Source organism: Dermochelys coriacea, chromosome 1, assembly GCF_009764565.3.
Source record: "Dermochelys coriacea isolate rDerCor1 chromosome 1, rDerCor1.pri.v4, whole genome shotgun sequence".
Lineage (NCBI taxonomy): Eukaryota > Metazoa > Chordata > Testudines > Dermochelyidae > Dermochelys > Dermochelys coriacea.
This window is the reverse complement of record NC_050068.2, coordinates 148588660-148616342: the sequence shown is the minus strand read 5'-3', so window position 1 is coordinate 148616342 and position 27683 is coordinate 148588660. Positions and strand designations below refer to the sequence as shown.

General features: G+C 41.7%; 1 protein-coding gene across 9 annotated transcripts in view; it reads left to right on the top strand.

The window, feature by feature from the left end:
• DMD (dystrophin) overlaps nt 1–27683 on the top strand; it is a 1935994-nt gene that overhangs the window by 829454 nt on the left and 1078857 nt on the right. For all 9 annotated transcript variants that reach the window (XM_043505382.1, XM_043505371.1, XM_043505378.1 and 6 more), the window contains 2 exons: nt 3454–3648; nt 25350–25522. In XM_043505382.1, the coding sequence (XP_043361317.1) occupies nt 3454–3648; nt 25350–25522 (368 nt within the window). The remainder of the gene's footprint in view (nt 1–3453; nt 3649–25349; nt 25523–27683) is intronic.

The following is a 27683-nucleotide window of genomic DNA, read 5'->3' as shown; positions in this document are numbered from 1 at the left end:
AACCTTAAAATGAATTGTTTACTATATTTTGTCAGCTATTCTGGTTGCAAAGAGGAATTATATTTATTCAGAAACTTCCCTACGAGTTTAGTAAAGCCTTTATCTTCAAAAAGAAAAGGAGTACTTGTGGCACCTTAGAGACTAACAAATTTATTAGAGCATAAGCTTTCGTGAGCTACAGCTCACTTCATCTCACGAAAGCTTATGCTCTAATAAATTTGTTAGTCTCTAAGGTGCCACAAGTACTCCTTTTCTTTTTGCGAATACAGACTAACACGGCTGCTACTCTGAAACCTTTATCTTCAGTTTCTTGTAAATTTTTGTATCCTTATTGATTTTCTTGTTGCTAATGAAATACTTTGGCATTAACCAATTTCATATACATTATTGCTGCCTTTATTCTTCTTTCAAATGGATGTGTAGTTTTGGTGCCTTATTGTTACTAATCTGCTGGTCAACTTATCTCTCTGCCATTCAAATCATTGAGGCTGCTGTATTATTCTCAAATCGCTTCTTCTTGAGTCTTTCCCTCATAATTTATGTGATCTAGCTGTGTAGCTCTGACCAGAAAAATATGATTGCACACACAGCACTCTCCCCAGTATAGCTATCCCAACATGCAAAAGGGAATGGAATGTGTACTCCACCCTTTCCTGGTTTAAAATGCCTCTTGACCATTCCTCCCCACACGCCTCAAAGCTAGCAGCCAGATTCTGCCTGGATCCGCATTATAGTGCTGGAGGTAAAAAAGACTCCTTGTGGCTTCTATCACCTCTGGCAAACTCACAAATTCGGAAGTGAAATTCAACCCAGAATCTCTTCAGTGTTTTATCCAAAGATAATAGATTTCCCCATCTTTTTTCGTTAAAAGGTCTCCAAAAGCAGATGAATGAAGGTAGTTACACTTCTTTAAAACAATATTTTAAAAATGTAGTCAAACTTGAGGGAAGGGATTTAACAGACCTCTGTTTTAACTGTATTATTATTTAGCCCTGCTGAGACAGAACAATGATATTAACACTGGCAGGCACAAGTTCCTTGTTTACAGTAAAGCTCCCCTTATTGCTACCACCTGTGAAGCTGCACCATGGTTATCCAGCAATGAGAAAATTTAAGCTCAAGATCCTGAATGAGTGGGTGCATAATTTTCACTAACATTGATAGATGCTATATGTTATATGCATTTTGAGAGAAGAATAAACTACATAGACTATTCAATGATTTAGGATAGTTGTTGAGACCACTTCCTGCTGAAATCAACAGAAGTTTTGTCACTGACTTCAGATATTGCTTAATTTCACTTGGGCACAGTCTGACTAAGAGGCTTTACTGTTTATAGCAGTAGTGTTTTAGGTTTGTTTTTTTTAAACATTTTGGCTAGTTCTGTAAATACCTCACAACAATGTAAGTTTTTTGAGGGTGGGGGGTTATGGGAGAATTCAACATTTAGGAGGAAAGAAGGAAACACTTTTGTGGAAGTTTGATTTAAATTACTGACAACATTAGTGATGACACAACTGTTTGAAGCTGCACAGTGGTTTCAAATGTTAGAATAAGTCCTTAGAAGCTGGGTTAGTGAGCAGAGTGCAGGTGAACCTGTCAAATGTACATGATAAATTCAAATTATCATATGACTCTACAAATTATCTTATGGATATTATTTCCGAGTATGTTTGTATCTGTGCATTTAAGAGGATAATTGTGGGACTGGATGAAGTATGAAACTTTCACCACCAGTTCAAGCAATGATGGAAGGCAGTTACCATTTAATGTGTGACATGATTTTGTGGTCTCACTCCAAGTTCATAATGCACAGTTGTGGGCATCTCAAAAACCCACTGCTACAGCTGCCATCCTGGTAAATATGCTTAGTGGAGGCATGTAGACTCATACCTGACTCATCCCTATACATGGTCCTCACAATTAAAGGATCATACACCTTGGAAAGGCTTGTACTTACATTCGCCATCCTGTGGTTAAATAAACAATTTAGTCTCTCCAAGACTGTTAAACCAGTGCTTTCCATAAATACTGAACACCTGCTCTAAAACCGACTTAAGTCAATGGAAAGACCAGGACATTTAAACAACTTGGTTTTGATGCAACAGTCTCCAACAGCTATCTGGAAAAAACTCTTTGGAAAGACTAACAAAAGTATGATGTTGCTGCATTTCTCTTGAGAACGCAGATGGATTTCTGTAGGATTTATATTTTGAGAAGGAATTATGACACCTATGACCATCAAGTCACAAAAATCATGAATGCCTTTTATCTTGAAACTTTCCAGAAAAGTGACCAATGAAATCAGAATTAATAAATAAATAATCCTTTGTAGGCACATTCCCCTCCGCCTTAAACCCTAAGCCCTTGTCTGATTTCATGTTCACTGCAAACATCTGATTACTTCAGTTAGGATGTTCTAAAGAATCTAAATCTGTCATCACTCGAACCCATCACTGGATGTCAGTTTGGCTCTAGATGATATAAACCAACCTTTTTTTCCCCTAGCAATAAAATACTTGTCCCCTCACCACTTTCACTACAGTTGGAATGGGCATATATTGCATTGGCAGGTTTTTAGATAATATCCATTCAGATGAGAAGAACACCTATGTGGCCTTGAGGGGGCCATTTAGGGATCTGGGGCAAAAATTGGGGATTGTGCCTGCTTTGAGCAGGGGGTTGGACTAGATGATCTCCTGAGGTTCCTTCCAACCCTGATATTCTATGATTAAGTATTGCTGGGATTTCTTTAGGCATGTGAAAGGGTTAATGGAAATTTTGATCAAGACATTTCAAGTATCTAGTTGTTACTAGTTTTAAAGAAAGATTTTTTTATTATAGTATTATATGAATAGAGCTGAACTAGCTTTGCATCTACACATTGTCAGGAAATGGGCCTTTTTTCTTTAATATGTAAAAGATAATGTTACACAACTGAATTTAATAGAAAGCTTGAATTAAATTTTTGTCTACGTGTGCACATAATGGGTATATGAAAGACGTACATTTTAGTAGTTCACATAAATGAATATGCAATCTGTAGTACTAGAATCAGAATAGTATTATTATATAGAATCATTGTATAGTGTTTAATTACCAGTCCACATTTACTAGATAAAGGAGAGGAGAGGAAAGCTCTTCTGCAAGAAACAATGGGGAAACTTTAGGAATTGCTGATTCAAACAGAAAAGTGAGGAGACGTACATAAACTCAAATACTTTTATTTTTTATCCTGATAATTGGACAGCCTACACTTTATAGAATTATGCTATTTTAATAATACTAATATTTTTAAATCTCTTTCTGTTTAATCCCATCTCCTTTAGATGTTGTACAGGTGGAATTTATTTTTAATTGCCTCTAGGTTGTGAACTGGAAATTGCATTAAATTATAACTTTGTTTAAATGTTAAGAAACTAAAGGAAGCATTCTGTTGTATATCTATACCAGCAAACTGTTTATGAAGAGACAACAGATGTGGTGACTGAAGATATGACTGTGGAAACCACGTATGTGCCTTCTGCATACCTGGCAGAGATCCTTCAACTCCTGCAAGCCTTGTCTGAAGTGGAAGACCTCCTTAACTCTCCTGATCTTCAGAGTAGGGACTGTGAGGATCTCTTCAAACAAGAAGAGTGTCTGAAGGTAAGATGCAAGTCTTCTAATAGAAATATAGACATCTTAATTTATAAAATATGGGGACACTGCAAAGTCACTTGTTTTATCTGGCCTTTGAAGAGAGAGGTAGGGAGGTTGAGGTATAGGCTACCTGTGTGTGTGTGTGTGATAGATTATATACACACATGAAACAACTAAAACTAAAAACCTAGTAAAATGCAGGTGGGTTTTTTACATTATATTTCATGGCAGATCTCAGAGGCCTATTACATTAGAAGGCTAGATACTATGTCAGTTGTGTAATTAGATACATTGGGTAGAAAATATTGTCAATCAAATACTAAATTCTAGGCAAGAAAAAAAATACTTTGTAGGAGAAATTATGAAACCTGGAAAGTCACTGGGCCTGATATTCCATCACTTACACTAATGTAAATCATGTGTAGTTCCCTTGAATTTGGTGGAGTTACTCCAAGGTAATTGGTGTAAGAAGAGAATCAGATCAGTATTGTAAACTGAACTAGATGAATGGTTTGTCAGTTTTTATGTAATAATGCTTGTGTCAGAAGGAGCCTTTTTATCACTAAAAATAAGTGCTATATATGACGGTAGCACTTTCAAGTTGTAAAAGAGAATGAACAAAAGACCATATTTTTATCTTTACATTTAGCTTTTTCTGAATAATTCCTTTAGCCCATAAATGATTAGTTACATGCTCCTTCCACAGGTAGATAAATAGAAAGTTATAAATTTGTTAGTCCTGGGAAATTAGGATGTTCTCAGCCTATTAACAATGATATTATACCTATACAATAACACATGAATAAAGTAGTGGTGAAAGAGAGATACATGATTATTTCTTGTTCAGTAGATCTACATTTCAATAGTCTTGAAAAAGCAGGATATTTCTTAATCCACTTGTAGTTCAGTTTCAATAGATTCAAGTGCTTCTAGGTACTGTATATTGACTTTCCCTAATTTCAATTTCTGAAGCAGACAACATGCCAAAGTTATTGTCATTCTTTATTTTAAGTAATTGCCCTTGTTAGAATGGTTTGTATATATGCAAAAATGTCATAAAACATGTAAATCACTGCTAATGAGCTACCACTTGGTCCTTGTTTATACAGTTTCTGTGTTAATGACTAGCTTGGTTGGAGGAGCAGTGACCCAGCTAGAAGCTTACTGGCAGTTGAGTGGCTCTCTATTAGTGCTCCTTAATGCCTTACACTTGTGCTGTCTTGGTCTGATTTAAATCCATCACTAATCACTTGTTCATCCACACATATTTGATATTATTATAGCTGACACCAACTTTAATGATATGATTGCAGTGGTTACAAGTAAGTATTGCCAGAGGTTTAATTTAACTGAGCTATTAAATTGTCAAGAGATGCAGTTGTGGGCACAGTTCCATCTTTCTCACAAATAAATTTCTTACAACAGTCAAATGGATCTTGCACATTCATGGGCTTTTGGAAGGGGTATAGGGTTGGTTGTTTTTTTTTCCCTCTGAGCCTCTTTAATGAATATTTATTTCTTGTAAAAGCATTCATCATTGTCATTACCCTGCAGTAAAAATAGAAAAGTAGTGCATAAATTGTACAGCTGCTGTTTGGGGAAGGTTTGAAATTAAATTGTGGTTGATTTTTATCCCTGACAGATTTGCATGAAGCAAATTCCAGGCTAGTAGTGGAAATCTCTGTGTTTTTAAAACTAATTTTGTGATTTTTCTTCTTAAGTCAAATAATTATTTGCTATTCTAATTAAAACTTTAAAAGAAAAACAAACTTGTGTACAAGAACCTTGCAATGATAACTGCTTTGAATAATTTTCACAACAATCATTATGCATGGGAACATCTAAATGTGGGATTTCTTTAGCTGTTATGGACAATCAAAACTACTAATACATTGGAAACATCAAGAACAATGGCAAAAAAGTTGTTTTAATCATTGACTTGGCTGATAATTCTCACATTAGCTATTTATAACAGAGAGTGAATGGAAAATGTTTCTGTAATTGCAATACAAGTATTGTGCTAATATTTAACCTATCTTAAATTTATAAAGATTGTATGCATTTATTTGGTAGTTTTTCCGATATTGACTTGCAGGAATGTTTTCTTCATTCCCAGGTTTACTAAATGGAAGGATCTGATGGTCAGGGCACTTAAATTAAATCTCATGAAGTAAATAGTCACAAAATTTGCATGACCTCAAGTGGATTACTCACACTTTCAGGCATGTGAACCTTTGTCTTCTGTGTTTTGTACTCCATTAAAGCCACTGTTATTGTTTTAACAAATTAAAACATGACAGTTCTTTCAAAAGAACTCCCATTGAATAGAGTGGGTACATTTCATACTCTGAAGGGTTAGGTTAGTGAGAGACTTTCATAATAGGACAAATAAAAGAGAATTACAAATAATTTTGGTTTCTCTTGCTGCTACTTGTAATGAATGGACATAGCTATATTTGGTTACAGGCTTTCTCCGTAAGAAGACAGCTTCCTGCAGTTTAATTCTAATCCTGTGTTTATGATCTCTTATTCTTCCCATATGAAACCAATTGTGATGCCATAAATTCACCATTATAATTTCATTGCAGGATCAGGTAGGGAGAGAAAGTCGGCTGTGTGAGGGAGAAAGCACAAAAAAAGCTCAGCTAATTACTAACAGTGGCAATGGAAACCCTAAATACTGCCTGAAAGGTTAAATGCATTTATGATTTTTTATACTATACTAACACTTTCATCAGTATGGAAGTCTGCCTGAATTGTAAAAAAGAGGGATTTAAAAAATCTGGTGTATAAAAGACTAAATAAAGATCTGCCTTACATCTCATGCAAGTCCATTCATTGCGATTAGGGTGCCTGGGATATAATAGGAGACTGTGGCCTAAGATGGGGGTGGATTTCTGTTTCATTTAGAACATTGATTTTCAAAGTGTAGGGGATGCCCTTTTAGGGGTATGGGATGAGGTTATTGGAGGGGTGTGGTGGGGTATGGGGCTGCAGCCAGCTGGATGTTTGGTGAGGGGAAGGCCAGAAGAAAGGGGAGAAGGCTTAGGGAGTCCCCAGTGGTTGTGGTTTGGGGGATGGGAGTGCAGTCCTCCCATCCTGCCCCAGAAGCCTCTTCTCTCCTCCCTGACCACTGGGAGCTCCCTGTACCCTCTCTCCTCTGCTGCCCTGCCCTGGCCCGGACACCAACTGTCGGCAACCCTGTATATTTTAAATTCTCCACAACCTGGGAGACCAAGAGACGCTGGGTTGGAGGGAAGTAGGAAGAGGAACCCTGATTGCTCTGATCTGCACTGTGATGCCATGGGCTCCTCAGGGGATGGAGCTAGCTGGGTCCTGCCAACGCCCCTGCCAATCACTCCTTTTGGTGATTCACTTTGTGTCCTGGATGTGCAGGAGGTTTTTTTTTGGGGGGGGGGAGGAGGAGAGCATTGGGGACTGTTATGTGACTCCCATGAAGAAGGGTTGTGGAGCAAAAAAAAAAAAATTGGGGAACCTCTGATTTAGAAATAGATATATATTGGTGAATGGAAATGTTTTGGTTTTTTTATAAAAAGTACTTGATAGCATTGTGAATGAAAACTAATCCTTAGCAAATGTGAATTAACATTTTCCCAGTAACTGAAATGAATAATACCTTTTTGTAATGTACAACATTAAATGATATGTCTATTCTGTGTTTTATATCCATGTCTATAAAAGTGTATCATTTAAGCTGAATTCCTTTCATAGTATGCCACTTCAGTACTCAATCATATTTCAACTTTGAAATCAAAATGTTCATGTTTTAAGACTACTTAGCATGTACAGTTAAATTGCATACAATTTTTTTGTTTCTTTCACTGTCTTGCATTTAGTAAGAACATATTTTATGTTAAGAGTCTGCAAACATTTATGGATAATTTTTTTCAGTAACTGTTATAACTGAAATCAATATGATTATTACCATGAGAAAAATAGCTCACATTCATCAGTATTTGCATAATTGGGTCCATAATATCTTAAAATATCCTTACCTAATATAATATTTTCAGTCACCCTTCTTGTAAATTTATTTCACCCTTTTTTAAATTCAAGAGTCTTTTCTGCTCTACTTTATGTATAATCTCCCTTCTCTTCTCTATTTTATGCATGATAATTCTTGTCCCTTCATATATCCCCATTTTATACATACATCCAACTACTTTCTTTATGTCATCCTTCTACAGTAAGTCATTTCAGTCTACACCAAATGCCTTATAATTACTCTGCACCTACCATTCTCACAGCCAGACTACTTTTTGTAATCCTCTCTAAATCTGCTGTATTAAAATAATATCCATATCAAATATTATATTTCAGTTCCAGTACAAATTTAAAACTGTAATTAAGTTGTGGATTTTTTTCCTGCCGTTCATGAGTGCTACAACCTGTGCTGATGCTAATTTTGATGTCAGTATAAAAACTGTGAGATATAATTTCAGATTTAGTATTCATGTAAGGACAGTGCATCATCCTACATATATTTTGTTTGCCAAAAAATTATTTGCATTTTGTAAATGAAATTCACATCTGGATCATATCAAGTGATCCCAGGCAACACATACAGGAATCAGGAAATACAACTTAATGAAGAAACACGGAACATGAAGTTTAAAATGGTTTTCTGCTGTAGTTCAGCAAAACCTAATTAGCTTCAACTTGGAAGTCAGTCTGATTGAATACACTTCCCAACTTGATCTATCAGTAATGTAATGCTTTCTACACAAATGGCCAAAGAATTGGATTTGTCCAGTGTGTTGTCCTCAGCTGCCAGATAAAGACAAATTCAAGATAGTGAAAATGAACTGGAGTATGAGTCTCTAGTGTTCCGATTTCTCTTTTTCAAGTGCAATGAGATGGATCCACTCCCCAAAGGCTGCTGTCACTTCAGCTGCTCATGGGTTCCTCTAATCCTTTATTCTTAGAAATGAAAGTTGTGTGCACTTTTGTTAACAAGGTTACAAAATCTCCTAGGGCCCTCTTGATATCTAAAACAACTTGAAGTGATTTTTTTCATCTTGAAAAATTGAAGGGGTATATGTGTGTTTATACACTCACTTTCTCTCTCTTTCCTGGATCATTGGATGTGATCCAGCTGTGAATTTCATTAACAAAAAGGCAAATGTAATGTGCATACATATATGCATCCATGTTCTAAATAACAGGAGATAAAATCTGGTGTATTGTTATGGGTTGTATACCCCACACTGGTAGAGGAAAAAATCAAGAGAGCAATTAGTGCACCTGGTTGCACCTGCAGGTTGGCCCTGGCCTAGATTAAGATTAGGGCCAGCTGGGGGCAGAATCAAGGACAAGTCCCATCTGAGAGGAGCAGGGTGACTGTGATGGGTTCCCCCCAGGGTGCCACCTGGAACTGGAGTATCACTGAGCCCATGAGCCTGGGCTCCCTCTCATGCTGTACTGCTGTGACAAGCTGCAAAGCCCTCCAGCCTGCACTTTCATCCTCATACATACAGGTAGAGACACACCCAGCTGCAGTTACATGTAGGCTCTTTGACCAGCCCTTACACAGGAAGGCTATAGAGCTAAGGCAACTCCCAACTCCTCAGGTATGCACGCTCTCAAATAATCCCAAAATTATACTGTCTTGTGCTGCACAAGGAACTGTACAGCATAAACTCATAAAATTTGCCCCCTCCTTCAATGTGGAGAGGAATATGCAACAACCTTTGCCCCTGAGTTATGATTCTTCTTCAAGTGATTGCTCATGTCCATTCAACTTAGGTGTGTGTGGTTGCCACATGCACCGGTGCCAGAAGCTTTTTCCCTCAGTAGTATCCATAGGAGACCTGCTCTGGCACCCCCTGGAGTGGCGTGCATATGCTGTAGCACATAGGGTAATGCTGGCTCTCTCAGTTCCTTCTTGCCACCAGTGATGGTGCATGGAACTGGTGCTGCTTCAGCTAGAGCTGTTGCTTTTAGTCCGTTCAAATTCATTCACCTCTTGCAAATATTACTGTATATAGTTTCCCTCTAGTTTAGTTCAACCTATTTGTTAAGTTCGAGACTTAGTAGGTCTCTAAAGGGACTTTGCCTCGGGATGGTCCATGCCCTGTCCCCAGGCTTTAAATCCGGTGATCACTGTAAAAGGCCCATGCCCATTAGCCATCCACATAATAGTTGTTTAGGGTGCTTGGGCAAAGGTCACATTAGTGATAAGTGGAAAATCTGGAAGTCCTTCAAGCCCAGGATGAAGGAGTGTGAAATTAATTTGAAGGCACTCCTGATGGAGTCTGCCCTTACCCCGATGCCGGAGCAAAGCTCCAATTCGGTGCCGAGCACCATGACCTCGGTGCGCAGCACCACGCTGGTACAATCTATGAGCCAGGACCAGTCTCTTTCCATGGCTCCAGCCAAAAAGTCTAGAAAGATGGGGTGAGGAAGGTCTCCAGCTTCCTGCGAGGAAAAGGACAATTCTGAGGTGGACCAAGCCCCTGTCTCGGGTGCTTCTTCACCCCCTTGAGGATCCTGGGCCCAAACTCAGGTCAAGCGGTGTAACCCAGCCCACTCCCCATCGGCTACCCCAGATAGCGGCGGAGGTCCTTGTCAACTGTAAGTGCTGTCCTTACTGGAGGTCTTCCAAGCAGCTCAAGACATTATATCCCTCCTGGTGCTGCCCACTCCGGCCTCTACGGGGTCCCGGTCCCGGGGTAAACCCATATTGGGATCATCAGAGTTTCCATCTTTCCGGCAACGCTCCCTGTCACGGGATGTCCCGCCAACATTTGCCCTCTTGCAGCCAACATGCTTCTGACCATGATAGGCAGAAGCTTCATAGCCCCATCTAGTCTCCAAATCTTGGACAAGGGCAGAGAGGCTTGAGGTGTGGCTCACTGGTAACTGGGCGCAGACCTCTGGAGGCACTCTCCCTTGCCCCGGCAGGAGTTTCGGAGTCGGCACCCGGAATCTCCATGGCATTGGCCCCGCTCCAGGGACAGGTCGAGGGACTGACAATACCATTTCCCAGACCATCACCGATTGCCCAGGGTGGCATCATTGTGTGCAGCTACATCTTCATGATGCCAAGCCCTCTTTTGCTCCCGATCTCTTCACATTAAGCGTGAGGCATAGATCGCCAGCTGTTGCGGATCTGCCGAGTGCCCCCTGGTCACTGAGGCCCTGCTCCAGATGCTCGTCAATGTCAGCCAGATCCAACTCTAGGCAGGGCGGGGGCAGGGGGGCGACCGGTACTGATCGGGACAGAGCCACCAATCAGCCCTATCCTGGTCGCAGGGGAGCGACTGCTCAGGCTCTGGCCAGGTCCGGAGCAACATTCCCTAATGGCGGGACAGACTCCAGCACCTACGGTGCAGACTACATAGGCAGCAACGCAGCCAGGCTCGTGGCCTCAGACTGCGTCACTGGCACAGCAGTACCCATGGGGGTTCACTCAGCCCTCTCAGGCCACCCACTCGGTATTCGGAGTTTCGGAGAGACTGGGTACTACCCTGTCCCGCCCCTACTCCAGCCCAAGAGGCCTTGGCTGCAGGCACCCCACAGGCACGGAGGAAGTGGGCAAGCAAGCCACTTGACCACCTATGGGTACAGAGGACCCCTTGGTACCGGCTTCCTCCTTCTCGTCGCCAGATGAGGCCATAGTGGAGCCCCTTCCACTGATGCCCCAGGATGATGCTAAAGTGCATCAGGAGCTGTTAAAGAGGGTTGCTACCAACCTGGGCCTCCAGGTGGAGGAGTTAGAGGAACCCGCATACTCCCTCTTTAATGTTCTCTGCCTGTGCCCTGTGGCCCTAGCCAGGGTAGCTTTGCCCCTACATGAGGGGGTCGCTAAAATTACAAATGCCGTCTGGCAAACCCCTTCCTTCTTGCCTCTGATCTCCATGAGGGTGGAGCACAAGTATTTTGTGCCATTCAAAGACCATGAATACCTTTATACCCACCCTGTTCTCAATTCCCTAGTGGTAGAGGCATTAACCACAGGGAGAGACAAGGTCAACCGGGGGCTACCCCTAAGAATAAAGACTGAAGGAGACTAGACTTGTTTGGCCGTCAAGTTTATTTGTTCTCCAGTCTATAGTTACGGGTGGACAACCATCAGGCCTTACTAGGCTGCTATGATTTTAATATGTGGCAGGCCATGACCAAGTTCAAGAGCACCCTTCCTGAGGCTTCTAGGAAGGAGTTCCGGGTGATCCTGGATGAGGACTTGACTGCTGCCAGAGCATCTCTTTAGGTGGCATTGGATGCTGCAGACACCACCGCACGTACCATGGTGTCAGCCATCTCATTGTGCAGGCCTTCATGGCTGCTCCTCTCTGGTCTTTCCTCTGAGGCTCAGCAGTCAATGCAAGACCTCCCTTTTGATGGGCACGCCCTGTTCGCAGAACAGACGGATGTTAAACTCCATGGCCTGAAAGATTTCTGTACAACTCTAAAAACACTGGGCCTGAATGTCCCTGGCCCTGCCCGCAAGTGGTTTAAGTCACAGAAGCCTCAGAGCCAAGGGAGCCACCCTCGTCAGGACCTCCCCACAAAACATCCAGGGGCTACAAGAAACACCCTAGCCACAAACCCCTGTGTATCTCCCAGCCAGGCTTGACCTGCAGTAAGCAGACGGGCAAGCGACTGTTTTGTGGGTATGCCTGAGGTTGACATACTGGATCCTTCCTTCCCTCTATTTGCCAATTGCCTTTCTTCCTTCCTCCCTGCATGGGCATCTATAACATCAGACCGATAGGTCTTCCATACGGTGGTGCAGGGCTGCACCCTTCAGTTACTTTCTACCCCCCCTTCCCACCCCTTTCTTGTCCCTCTTCAGGGATCCCTCTCATGAGAATCTTCTCATACAGGAGGTAGAGGATCTTCTACAGCTGCGTGTGGTGGAGGTAGTTCCTGTGGAGTACAGGAACAAGGGGTTCTAGTCCCGATACTTTTTAATCCCCAAAGCCAAGAGCAGTCCGCGGCCCATACTAGACCTGTGGGACTTGAACCGTTACTTAGTGAAACTGAAGTTCTGCCCATGTCTCACTGGCTTCCGTCATCCCCTCCCTGGATCTGGAAAATGGTATGCCACCCTCAGTCTGAAAGATGCGTACTTCCACATTGCCATCTTCGAGGGACACAGACACTTCCTCCGGTTCACGGTTGGTCCCGACCACTATCAGTTCATGGTCCTCCCGTTTGGCCTAGCAACAGCACCATGTTATTTACCAAGTGCATGTTGGTGGTGGTGGCTTACCTCAGACATTGGGGTATCCAGATCTACCTGTACCTCGACAACTGGCTCATGAAGAGCAACTACATGACTAAGGTCCAAGGGGATGTCATGATGCTACTGGCCACATGCCGTCATCTCGGTCTGTTGGTGAATGACAAAAAATCCACGTTAATTCCAGTACAGCGGATAGAGTTCATTGGAGCAGTGCCCGACTTGGCCTGCGCCAGGGCCTTCCTACCACTGGAGAGATTCAGGGCACTGACGGACCTCATCACGGAAGTCTCCGCCTTTCCCCGACCACAGTCATAGTTTGCCTGTGCATACTAGGTCACATGACAGTGTATACATAATGCTGTGCCATGCCAGGCTCCAGATGGGACCCCTGCAGCAATGACTAGTGATGGTCTACTCCCAGTTGAGGGACCACCTGGAGAGGGTAGTCATCACAACTTCGACCGTACTTACCTTACTGTGATGGTGGACCAACCCTGGGCAAATCCTGGAAGGAGTTCCCTTCGTCAGCACTCCTCAGTCAACTTTGTTTCGGATATCTCGGACCTCGTCTGGGGGGCAGACCTGGGCACCCTCCAGACCCAAGGTATATTGTCCCCAGAGGAGTCGACACTACACATAAATGCCAAAGAGCTCAGGGTGCTGTGCAGAGCAGTCTTCTACCTCACCTGTCGGGCAGAGTGGTCAGAGTCCTCATAGACAACACTGCCTCAATGTTCTATACCAAAAGGCAAGGCGGAGCGCAATCCTCAGCCCTCTGCCAAGAGACACTCCATCTCTGGGACTTCTGCATTGACCACTGAATCCATCTAGAAGCACGTCACCTTTCGGGTGCCAGAAACACGCTAGCATATCACCTAAGCAGGGACTTCTCTCACCATGAGTGGGTGCTTCACCCAGAGGTGTGGAACTCCCAAGTGGATTTTTTTTGCCACCAGACAGAACAGGAAGTGCAACAGGTTTTGCTTCAGATGGGGTTTGAGCAAGTGCTCCCTCTCCAATGCCTTACTCGTGCCTTGAGCACGAAACCTGATATATGCGTTCCCTCCGATTCTGCTCATCAGCAAGGTCCTCGTGAAAATCAAGAGGGACAAGGCGCAGGTTATCATGATTGCCCCGGTGCTTGCTAGCACTGGTTAGGGACACAATCCCTCCCTGGCCCCTGCCGAACTGACTGGACCTGTTGTCACAGGATCATGGCTGACTCTTGCACCCCAACCTCGCATCCCTATACCTCATGGGCATGGATGTTGCGTGGCTGAACCTGTATGAACGGGGTCCAGCAGGTCCTCCTCGAGAGTAGAAAGCCCTCGACTAGGCAGACCTACCTGGCAAAGTGGATGAGGTTCTCCCCTTGGGTAGCTGAATGGGGCATCTCCCCTTTGCATTCTTCGGTGCAGTTGATTTTGGGCTTAACAAACCAGGGCCTGGAGCACTCTTCTATCAGGGTGCACCTGGCGGCCATTTCGGCTTTTCATTCACCAATCCAGGGGAAGACTGTGTTCTCCCATGACATGACTGTCAGGGTCCTTAGTGGTCTTGAGAGGCTCTTCCCTCAAGTCCGGTCCCCAGTCTCACAGTGGGATCTCAACTTGGTTCTGTCCAGGCTCACAGGTCTGCCCTTTGAGCCTTTGGCCTCATGCTCCCTATCTCACCTGTCATGGTGGCAGTGACATTGACGAGGCAAGTCTCTGAGCTGAGAGCCCAGACCTCAGAACTTCGATACATGGTCATTTATAAGGACAAGGTCCACCTCTGGCCCCACCAGGATTTTCTTCCCAAAGTAGTATCCGCTTTCCACATGAGCCAGGACATACTTCTTCTGGTCTTCTGCCCTAAGCCCCATGAGACTAGTGAAGAGAGGCATCTTCACACTTTGGACATAAGCTTTCTACCTAGATTGGACAAAACATTTCTGAAAGTAGACTCAGCTTTTCATCTCTATATCTGATAGGATGAAGGGCATCCCAGCGTCCACACAAAGGATTTCTAACTGGATCACCTCTTGCATTCGGACCTGCTACGAGTTAGTGGGAGTCCCTCCACTGTCGATCATCAGGACCCACTCAACTAGAGTGCAGGCATCCTCAGCGGCCTTCCTGGCACACGTTCTAATGCAGGACATCTGTAAAGCCATGATGTGGTCCTCGGTACACACGTTCACAGCCCATTATGTCATGATGCAGCAGGCCAGGGATGATGCTAGGTTCAGCAGAGCTGTATTACAATCTACATGTCCTTGAACTCCTTACTCACCTTCACCTCCACCTAAGTTGAATAGAAATGGGCAATTGCTCGAAGAAGAAAAGACCTTTTTCTGTAACTTGTAATCTTCGAGATATGTTGTTCATGTCCATTCCATAACCTGCCCTCCTTCTCCACTGTCCGAGTTTTCCGGCAAGAAGGAACTGAGGGTGGAGGGGGCCAGTGGCACCAGGGGATGCCAGAGCTTCCACAAATACACTCCAGGGGATGCCAGAGCTTCCACAAATACTGTAGAGGGGAAAAAACTTCTGATACTGGTGCATGTAGTGAGCTCACACACCTAAATTGATTGGACATGAGCAGCACATCTCAAAGAACATCAGTTACAGAAAAAAGGTAACTGTCTTTTCCCACACACTTCACTCCAATTCACTGGCTAAAAATCCCATTAGCCTGGGTCCAGCACTACCCCCACTTCAGTCTTTGTTCCTCAAGTGTTTCCAAGAGTCGTCTTGAGTGGGGAGTGAAGAACACCAGATGATGTCACTCCCTGCCTTAAAAAGCTTTTGCATATGGCAGGAACCCTTTGTTCCCAAAGCTTGGTTCCCAGACCAGTCTGTGGAAAAATACTGATGTCCCAAGATAGAGTCTAGAGACGTGCTCTCACCACATGTCCTTGTAGTCATAGCAGTCATTACTTGGAGGCTGTCGGTAGCATTTTCAGGAAGTCTCCCCAGCTGGGAGATAAGCTTCTCCTAAGGCCTACTGTTTTTTCCTAGTGGCCCATTGCCCTGAATCAGCCCTTCCCCACCCAATATCTATACTGCAAATATCTTGTCCAGTGGGCATTACCCAGGTGTAACTACATATGAAATACAGATACATAGTCAATATTCATAACTTCAGATACAAATACATACATACAAATAGGATAATCATATTCAGCAAATCATAACTTTTCCAGTGAAGAATGATAAACAGGGAAATAGAAATGAGGCAATAGGCCCTGGGATCCTCTCTTGAGAAATGAACTCTGGTAAAGGACTGGGAGACAGTGAAAAAGCCACAGGAGTGGACTGAGCTCCTGTGGTTAGCCTTGACAAAAGGATAAAACCACAGGAGGGTATCCTGGGGGTCAGGTTTCCCAAGGAAAGAGGCATGGACACACACAGAGCCTTGGGAAAGGTAGACAGAAGCCAAACCTCTAGTGAGAAAGCTCTGGGAGGCATCACTCACTACAACAGCCCAAGAAGGGATGAAAACTCTGTGGAGGAGTGAACCCAGGGGAAAAAGGGCCCTTAAGGATCTCTAGACAGGTTGAAATAGGAGGTAGATCAGGGAAGCAGTGAGGAATCTGAGGAAGCAGACTTCAGCTGCTTGCTACATGGTCCCTGAACTGGAATACAAAGTAGAGGGCAGGCCTGTGAGGAAGGTGGCATTAAAGCTCTTTGATATGAGGGTTGTAAGTACCATTGATCCTGCGTCATGCTGAATACCTGACATAAGTCATTGGACAGTTGTTTTGTGGGACTCTGTTAAACCTAGAAGGGGTTGGACTGAACATGGCCTGGCTGGAGAGTCTAGACACAAGACAAAACAGACCACTAGAAGGCTGGAGTGGTTGTCAGGAGGAGCATCAGAGGAGAGCCTTCTATGCCATACCAACCCACAAGGGGGTGCACCAGTCAGTGAGTCATGCGTCTACATGTATAAATAGGAATGTATGTGCCCCAGGCTTCCAAGTCTGAACATTTTGGCTTGAATCTTTTAGCAAGCGAAGAGCATATTCGTTTCTTTGTTTTCATTTTTAAAGTTTTGGAAACTTGATCTAAATGATACAGATCAAAATGCTCAGACTTGGGAACCTGAGATTAGGCAAGTAAGTTATTATTTAGAGGCTGAAATAAATTGTCTAATTTTTCAGCAGCACTGAGAGTGTAAAACTCATTTTAGGGTCAATGAAAGCTGTCAGTGCTCAGCAACTATGAAAATCAAGCCACTTATTGAGGTGTTTCTTCATGGACTGAAGGATCTTACCTTAGGCTTCCAATCATTAATATTTCAGTCACCCCCTATTATTTATAATATATATTAAATATAATATCTTAGTAATAGAGGAGTTAAATTCAGGATGCTGTTACTTTAATATTCAAGATATGTGGTCTTGGTAACATTTGGAGGTGCCGGAGATGATGGCCGCCTTTGTAACTCATTGATGTCTCCCAACTTCAGTATTCATAACACTTAATTACTAATTTTCCAAAGCTTAAACAGACAAGACCTAGGTTTATAAACACCTTCCTAATCCACAATGGAGTTCCACCCAAGATGCTCCAGAGTGAAATCCCCATGTTCTATGTGGTGTTCAGACAGAGTTGCTGCACTATCTGTAGGGAAGAAGATATTCTTCATCCTTTAAATCACCATAGAATAGATCTACTGTGACTTCTGCTTCCCATCTTCTCTGTTAAATATAAGTCATTGTCTTCAGAATCAGAGAAGTCAAACCATCGTTCATGGTGGAGGCTTTAAGTAGCCTTCTCCTCACCTTTATTCTCCCAATACAGTCCCTCCCTTTCCTTGACCATAGGCACTATTCTCTGCTGGTTCTCTTGGGGGCATAAGCAACCCTTCTTCCCCCCAAAAGCAGAGAAGATAGAGTCATCATTGGGTGCAAAAAAGGGATAAATCTTCATTATCCTACTGGCTGGCTGCAGCACCCTTGTACTCTGGGAACATAGAGATTCTTCGTCCGTAAGGAGCCACCTCTAATACAGATCATTTGCTACAAGCCATAAACAAGCTTGTATATGTTAGTGTACTAAGCAACTGTACTAATGCTGTGTAAAAATGGCACTGTCACAGAGTGACTGGCCTTCTGAGGGATAACAGGTTTAGCCTCATTTGTGACTCATTCAAGCCTTCTCCCTAGGTGAGCAAATGTAGTGTAGCCACATGACAGGTAAGTCATGTGCTTAAGTCAGTCCAGGCCTGGATATAAAAGAGAAGCCTCCAGAGAGGCAAAGCAGGAAAGTGAAAGCCTGCCTGCTCACCTCTCCAAGTCCAGGGGGGAAAGGGGCAGCTCAAAGAAGCCAAGATCCTAGAAGGAGGGCTGTGAGATTCCTGAACTAAGAAGGGAAAACCCTCCTGTCTGCATAGGGAGTGTCTACACTGAAGAGCTACAGTGGTGCAGCTGCAGCACTGCAGCTGGGCCACTATAGCATTTTAACTGTAGATGTACCCTAAATTCCCCTCATTTACACCTGAGCAGCTCCAGTGAAGGTTATGGTATTGCGCAGGTGTCACTGAGGGCAGAATTTGCCTTTTGGTGGTGGTGATGTGTAGCAAGTTAAATACCCATGTTAACTTTCAGTTCCCTAAATGACCTTGCAGGGCTCACAATTGGAAAACAAACATTTTTTCTCATTGCAATCACAGCCTGCTTTGAATTAAAAAAATAATAAATGACATAATATAAAATTTACTAATAATTCTTGCTGCTTTGTTCCTTTTGCACTTAAAAGACATTGATTTTATTTTGACTTTTAAATTAGACTTATTCTCTTTCTGAAGTAATTTAGAGAATGAAGTGGCTGTGATGCCAAAATCATCATCATTATTATTATTATTTATTATTATCATAATTCCAGCTATCAGTGGTATCCAATGTTTTACCTGTTTTTAGAAAAGTTGCTGGATGTTATTCCAGAAGTGACACAGAGTATCTTAAATTAGCTGAACAAATTCATTTAGATAGATTAGTAAAGCTAGACATGTGTGGCGGAGAGAAAGCAACATGGATGATATAAAGGAAGCCTATTAATGCTCTTTGAATGAGTCATAATAATGAATAAAGAAGAACCAATTAATATAATGTATTTGTATTTTTAAAGGCCTTAGTAGTGTTTATGATGAAAAATAAATCCTCACAAAATCAAGGTAAAACTGTCATATATTAAAAACTGAAAGCGAAAATGAAGAGTTACAGGTGAGCTTCTCAAAAAGAAAAGGAGGACTTGTGGCACCTTAAAGACTAACAAATTTATTTGAGCATAAGCTTTCGTGAGCTACAGCTCACTTCATCAGATGCATTCAGTGGAAATGCATCCGATGAATGCATCCAATGAAGTGAGCTGTAGCTCACGAAAGCTTATACTCAAATAAATTTGTTAGTCTCTAAGGTGCCACAAGTCCTCCTTTTCTTTTTGTGGATACAGACTAACATGGCTGCTACTCTGAAACTCCCGGTGAGATTCTTGCTACATTTCCAAGAAGCACAGTGCAGGAGGAGAGGTGGAGAATAAGATGGCTGTAAGACCTGTAAGGCCTCCAGCATAAATTAAACAGTCCTGGGGACATGTCTCAGTTATGGCAGCCTTACCAGGACTACCCACAGTGCTGCCTGGAATCTCCACACAGCTGCCTACTTCAATCACACCACCAACATGCTCCGCCTGTCCCTGGTATGTCCCCTAAGCCATGGCTGCCATGGGGATTCTTGCAGGTCACTTTTAGTCTTTTGCAATGCATGTGTTGGAGGATTCTCCCCTGAATGGAGAAGGTCTTTTAGAGCTCTTTAACCGGTCCCTGTAGGCCAGGTGAAGTGCTTATTCTAGGAATATATAGATATATATGATCAGTTTTCTATATGGAATAAGATTAATAGTAGGTTAAGTCAAATATATGTACAAAGACAAATTTTGTTTAATGTGCTAAAAATCTGGAAAAGATGGTGAGCAGTGAGATGACAAAATTTGAAGATGACAATTATTCTGGTCAAGACCAGGAAAAACATTGAGCAACTTCAGAAGCACTTTCAAAGCTAGGCAACTGGGCAATGTGATGGTAGGAGAAAATAACTGTAGACAAGTGCAAGGTTATGCAGTGTAATTGGGTAATGGCCTTTTCAGACCAGAAAAAGGTAGTATGAGAGGTTAGTTAGCTCATTCCAAGTATCCAGAAAACCAAAACAGATATTGGTAAGAAAGAGATGGTCCTGAGGAATAGTTTGTGTCTGGGAGGGTGAAAGTATGGAAAGAAAACAGTCTATTTTTCCTTACTAATACAAGGACCAGGAGCCTTGTATTAGTGGGTGAAGCAAGGCTTCCCTCTGTCCTAACGGGTTCAGATAAGTGCTTGGGAAGGATTAAGGGAGTGGTCGAATGACTGGGTGGGTGAATCTCAAAAGGAGGCTCAGGATCCAGAAAGAAGACGGACTCAGCCAGCATACTGCCCCCAGAAAGAGGGCCGTGAAACCCTGAAGTAAAAGGAGAGTTTGTGTGATGGGGAGCTTAGGACTTGAACCACACAGTCCAAAAGCAGGGTCGTGGAAACCCTGAAGCTAGGTATAGGTGAAAAGGGACTCACTTTGGGACAATGAACTATGTTGAATAAATTATAATCTGAGAGAGGGAGAATTTTGTTTTAAAAGCGTTTTAAATATTTTTTCTTTTGTTGGCTGTAAGTGGATTCTCAGACTCAGAGAGAAACTGAGGTGGGATGTCTGTGGGGCCATCCCAGACCACAAGGAGGCATTCTGGGATACACCTGTCTACACATATCAGAAGGAATATCTTAAATTACACATAACATTCATGAGTTCCTGTCATTGTTATGGGCTGTTCAACAAAACACCTTTCTCCAGGTGAAGCTGTAGTTCAAATAATAAATAATGTTATTCTGTATTATGGTAGAGTTAGAGAATAATATTGAAAATTTTATAATACCAGTGTCTAAATCAATGGTACATCCTTACTTGGATACTGTAATTTTATTCAGATATAGAAGAAATAGAAAAGGTTCAGAGAAGGACAATAGAAATGTTAAATGCCTTAAACCCTTAACATGAGTATATTCTATTGACTTCAGCAGGGATACCTCTGTGAATAGGAATTATTCACATGAGCAAGGATTTGCAGGATCAGACCCTTACTTGGGCAACTTATTTATTATACCTCCTTATGGCATGGTGTATACATTGATTGCACAATGTTGTACCTAAATAATTAGTACATGCATATACCTTATGCCCACATGAAATAAAAAGTGTAAGTCTTAATGCTCAGTGTGCAGTTTTCCCAGGATTCTGTAACAACAAAGTAGTCTTCAAGTTGGATGAAATATGGATTCATAGGAAGACACTGACAGAACCACCACAAAACAGTCCATTCATGTTAATTGTCCTTTTCTTCTACTTGAAACAGAAACCTCCAAATCCTCTGCTGGTAGTGCCAATGCATGCTTTTTTGGGACTGAGAGGAATGTGGGGTCTGCATTTTTTTCACGTGGTGAAACAAAGCTACTAAGGTCTAGTCAGAGGGCTGAGCAGGTTCATATAGTGCTAGTGGGAAATTTTAATTTTCTTTCTACTTCCTCCAAAAATGCTCAACCCTCTCCGCTCCAATCCTGCTAGTGGTGTAAGAGTGCCGTCACCCACAAGCTGCCAAGTTACTCCTCTCTTACAGTCAGTCCAATCAGCAGTCATCCCCACTATACCTTAAATACCACTTTGGAGCAGGAAGCCAACCACCAGCCAGAGAAGCTGTCATAAATATAAAGGGAACGGTAAACACTTTTTAATCCCTCCTGGCCAGAGGAAAAACCCTTTCCTCTGTAAAGGGTTAAGAAGCTAAAATAATCTCGCTGACACCTGACCAATATGACCAATGAGGAGACAAGATACTTTCAAAGCTGGAGGAGGGGAAAAACAAAGGGTTCTCTCCGTCTGTGTGATGCTTTTGCTGGGACCGGAGCAGGAATGCAGGTCAGAACTCCTGTAAAAAATCAGTAAGCAATCTAAAAAAGATTCTGTTTTGTTTAAATGGCTGATAAAATAAGTTGTGCTGAATGGAATGTATATTCCTGTTTTTGTATCTTTTTGTAACTTAAGGTTTTGCCTAGAGGGATTCTCTATGTTTTGAATATGATTACCCTGTAAGGTATTTACCATTCTGATTTTACAGAAGTGATTCTTTTACTTTTTCTTTAATTAAAATTCTTCTTTTAAGAACCTGATTGCTTTTCATTGTTCTTAAGATCCAAGGGCTTTGATCTGTGTTCACCTATGCAAATTGGTGAGGATTTTTATCAAGCCTTCCCCAGGAAAGGGAGTGTAGTGCTTGGGAGGATATTTTGGGGGGGGGGGATGTTTCCAAGTGGGCACTTACACAAAGAACAAGGGAACACTTTGGTGGTGGCAATGTTTAACCTAAGCTGGTAAGAATAAGCTGAGGGGGTCTTTCATGCAGGTCCCCACATCTGTACCTTAGAGTTCAGAGTGGGGAAGGAACCTTGACAGAAGCACTCTCTCATTAAGCAAAAGTAAGAAACATCACCCCATTGCTCTTATCAGCTCTCAGCTCTGCACTCAGTCTGAGGACATATACTTCAGAAGAAAGTGCGGGAGAGAAACAGAGATGCAGAGCAATGTGGGCAGAGTCTGGGCAGATAGTGGGTGGCTCGGGAATACTGGCAGGAGAAAAGATGAGTTGGACAGATTGCAGGAAGGAAGCACCAAATGTGGACTCTGCCAAGCAGGAGTCTTGGCAAGCTTCAAAAGAGAGACTGATCTAATTCAGCTAGACCCTTCCAAGCAGAATTACTACAGAGATACAAATGAAAAAAACTCACCAAGCAACATGTGTGTTTTTGTGGCACTGGAATCTGTGAAATGCCCTCCACAAGATATAGGAGTGTACGACCTGCTTGTGAGCAGCCTACAGAATTTGTGGCTAAAATGTATGTAAGAAAAGGTTGAGTTCATCCATATTACCCCCCTGGAATAGTGCTGAGGATGGTGTGTCATACAGTACTGAGGTGTTTGTGAGGAAGGAAGAGTTGTTCAAATTAAATACTTATAGTGCACATGCTTTTGTAGGTCTCTAATATGTATAATTTTATGCTGAAGGGTTTTTTTACATTTGGGTTATTCAGTAGAAAACCAATATTTGCAACCTTCCACGTGCTGTAAAGACAAAGGAACAGAAGGAAAGTTGTGAATTATGGCTGTTTAGTAGATTGACCAATGTGCCAGAGGAGGTCAGCTGCTTGAAGAAATAGTTTTCTCTGGTTACTCAGATTCATTCCATATTAATCCACAAAGGGAAATTTTCATTTAAAAAAAAATTAAAAGAAGTTTTATGCTGGAGTTACTAGTGTACCTTCTACTTTGCATTGGATTTTCCCAACAAATTCATGTTTAAAAAAAATTGGTAGAGTTGAAAGGGGGAAAAATGTGGTAGACTGGACCCCATCCATGGTATGGTTTAATGTCTTCATAAGTGTTTTATGCCTTTTCAGAAACAGGACATGAGGAGACAGATGTTCAAAACATCACCCCATTTCTTTTTCCTAAATATTAATTATGTCCTTCCCAGTCACCTATCAAGAGGAGACAGATATTTGATACTCTCCAGAATTAAAACAAGTTCCTGACATAGTGATATGGTTTTCCCAAATGAGCATTTGGAAGGGGCCTTGCAAGGAAGAACCCATATCTAATGAAGGATATTTGGGGAGACCCCTCACCTATATCCCTTCCATCTCACCTCTTTCATTACAGATCCTGATTGGGTTGTAGAAGCTTATCCTTGGACATTATTAGGTTTTTAAGAATTAAGATGTGGAGGTTTAATTTTTACTTCCTGCACTCTCTTTGGGTTTATTCTATTGTTATGTCCTGAGCCCCCTTCAGCTTCCCTACTGAGACTTTGGACACACTGAGGAAGTATGACTGTCAGGAATAGTCAAAGATCTAAGTAGAGAAACTGAAAGGGACATTCCCAGGCATCCCAGAATTTACACTGAACTGACAATGAAGCAGAACTATTTGCTTTTCAGTAGTATTCTGTAGATACTCATTCATGATCAGTCGACAAATTTTGAGTCAAGGTGATACAGAGGGTATAAGTTATTCATGGTACTTATCACAAACACCCAGGAATCCTCAAAGCCTGGGTCTGCTAGAACCTCTTATTTGATTTGATTTATTTATTTGATGCCTGTGAGTAGGCTGCTTGGGCTGCAATTGACAATACTACCACTACCACAAGTTTCGTCCGGCCACAGGCCACCAGAAGGGTATCACAATAGACTGTTTCACCTGCAGGCAGCTGGCACTGTGGTGGCAGAAGTAGGGGGACTTGCATTCACCCTCACTAGGGGTAGCACTCATCCAAAGCAGATGTGAAACAACTTGTGGAAGGGCAGAAAAAGAGGAAGGGGAAACCTTTTTGATATGAGAAGCAGCACAGAGGAGGACTTCAAAGAGGAAAGGGAAGGAAATGGACCACGGAGAGGAAGAGAGGTTCAAGGTTGTGAAGCTACATTCACTGACACTTGTAATGTGCTTTGGAATTCTTGGATGGAAAGCAGAATAGAAATAAAAATATTATGTATATATTACTTTACACAGTGTATAGTCAATCCACATAATTCTCTGTCACGGGATTTAATGAAGTGACTGGATGGATAATTTCAGGACCACTCACAACATCTGGAGTTTTGAAAGTTTAAGATAATAAGACAATTGTAAATATGCTTAAGGAAACAAGGAGACAATTCTGTCCTCTTCTCTTTCAGTCCCCCAGTGAACACCATTCCATAGCTTGATGCAATATGGAGGATTTCACCTTCTTCTGAAACATCAAGAACTAACCACTTCTGTGGATAGAGAGTTAGACTATATGACTCAAAGTTCTGGTCTAGAATGGCCAACTCTATCTTGTGAACATAGATGGCACATTCAACAAAATTTAATGTCGGTGGTACTAATTATTTCAGGCTGTTCCATTAATATCTGTGTCATGTGTACTGAACACAAGATCTCACATATCAGAGATGTACAGCAGCAGTTAAACAGTTAAATGTCCCTCCAGAAAATGAATGAACATGGCTAGCTTGCTGGATCATTTCTAAGCAAACTTGATTAACCAGGTGGTGTTTTGGAAAGGATGTGCAATGTAAGTTAAAAGAGGGTTTTGTTCTATTTCCTTATAAATAAACTGGGTTAAAGTAGTAGTAACCTTAACACATGTTATTTCCTGTGGAATTAATGACTAACTGTGGTTAATGGCCCTCTGCTTGACCTCAAGCCATCAGTTCTCTCTGCAAGTTATTAATTCCCCAGGAAATGACTTGTGCCTCAATCATTATTGCTTAAGTATTGTAGGACTGTTATCATTGTCCAGGTTATTACGGTGTTTCTGTTTTGTTTATTTGCTTTTTAACAACAGCTGATGTTTCATTTTTTTCTTCTAAAAATTTGATGTTGCAGAAAGTTAAAGATAGCCTGGGGAGATTCTCAGGTCAGATTGAGGTTATTCGCAGCAAGAAGACCTCAGCTTTGCAAAATGCCACACCCGGGGAAGCTGCAAAGATACAGGAAAAGCTGACTCAGCTTAATTTCCAATGGGAAAAAGTTAACAAGATGTACAGGGATCAACAGGCGTAAGTAACTTCTTTATATTGTTATTTATGATGAAGCTCATTAACATTTGACTTACTGGTATGATTGCTCCAGCTTCTGTTATCTAAGCACAGGAACATACATATAATTTTTAAATTTAAATTCAAAGCAATTTTGTAAAATCTAAAAATATTTTGCCCAATTGCCACTTGTGTTGCACTTTATATAATGCCATGTGTGTGCATGGACATTTGCATACAACTAAAAATCATATACCTCTCCCCTGAAGATTTTATAGTCTTAAGGCACTGATAAAACAACTTTTCCATGCAAGAAAACCCCTTGTGCTCAATGAAAACACTAATGATTTCAGGGTCTGACCCTATGGTGGGGTATAGTTTTGAAAAAATCCATCCAGTTTTAGAGATGTTACAGGTTCCAGGATTATTCCCACTTGAAGTGCAAGGAATGTGTCTGGAATTGGTAATAACTCTATGCTGAGAATAATCTTTTTTAAATGCACCCACTGAATATTAGATATTAGACAGCAAGGAAGAGTAATAAACAAAGGTATTGGAAAAGTTAGTCGAGCAATAATACACTGGTGATCAATCATGAGATCTCTTTATTTCTTAAGTACACATATTTTTATTTTGTTTGGAATGTGCGTTGGAATGGAAATCAGGTATTAAAGCAGGGTAAGTAGCCAAACCTGCCTTATTAATTAAAGTCTTGTTTGTGCTAGTCATATAACATATGTCTAGTAATCCAGTAATTCATTTTATGCCCCATATACAAATCTATATTTAAAGCTTTTGGCATCCTTTACTAAAATGTCTAGGTTCCTCTAAGTCTTTCTTAAAATGTACCACTGGATGAGATACCAGATGTCATTGGAGATGTACCAAACTATGCACAAATGTCTCTGCCACTTGGGATATATCAAGAACTTGAGTAGCAGGTGTACTTTAAAGCTAGCAATTAAGTTTACGTTAATTAAAAGCTTGTAGCTTCAGAGTTTAAAACTTTTACTGCGTTACTACATAATAGTACATGGTGATTCTTTTGAGACTCTAATTTGGAGACTATGATTCTAGTTTTGAAAATCCTTACATGTGTGAGTGATGCCATTGGAAGTATTCATATGAGTGTTTTCAGGATTGGACCTTATGTCGTGGATTTATAGCGAGATAATACTGTCAAAATACGGTTTAGTCCAAGTCTTTAGGAAATTCTTCTTGATAAATTACTGCAACTGTTCCCATCTACCCCAGAAAAAGGAGTTTGAAGTTTGCTGTAATGTCACTTTCCTCCTAATTTCATTTCTAGATCTGCTGATACAGTGTCCCGTCAGGTAGTCATCAGCATAGTATAGTGAATGAAGAAGTACAGAAAGTGTTCCCAAAACACTTACTGGGGGGAGAAGGAGAATGAATGTACTAAAAATCTCATTTATAATTCTGCACCATTACTATCATATAAATGAGTTAAGGGGGTGAACCCATGGGAGCCGTGAGAAGGAGAAAAAATGCTTTACTGTACTGTGGACTAACTCTTTAGTTTGTCCTACCAGCCAAACCTAAGTAAACTAACTGGAATATGATGTTTATTAAAAATGAATTGATGGTGACAGACATAATGTAGATTGTGTAGCGGTGTACATCTAAATAGCCATCCAGTAACCAACTTTTGTTTTGGTTTATGCTTTGTTTTGGAGGATAAGCCAAGGAGGGAAATCAGGGAGAGTTAGTGGAAAGAATAATTCACTAATCCTTCTAATGCCATTGCTATTTGGTTTCATCTTCTAAAGTGTAAATTAGAGAGACAGATGTATAATCTGGGAAGATTTCCAGGGTATATGTTTGGGGCTTGTTGTTTTTTAAAATAAGATAACTCAGCACTGGCTGCACTAAGCCCTAGGAGTCTTTTGTTTGTCACAATGCCATTTGCAGCAGTGAAGATGAGGTATAAGTGCAGACTGGATGATAAAAGCAGCTCAGGTAGAGTGTAACTCTGTTTTTTCAAAGCTCAGATTCAGCCAAATTCTTATATTCCACATTAGTATAATGAATGTTCAGTACCTTTTTGAGAGTCCCTCCCCACCCCATATAAAGTGTTGGATTAGCCACTGTGCCAACGTGGCTCGTGCCCCTGGCTAATTGGGGGCCCCTGGAAAAATGGGTGCCTCCATGCCCCAATCTG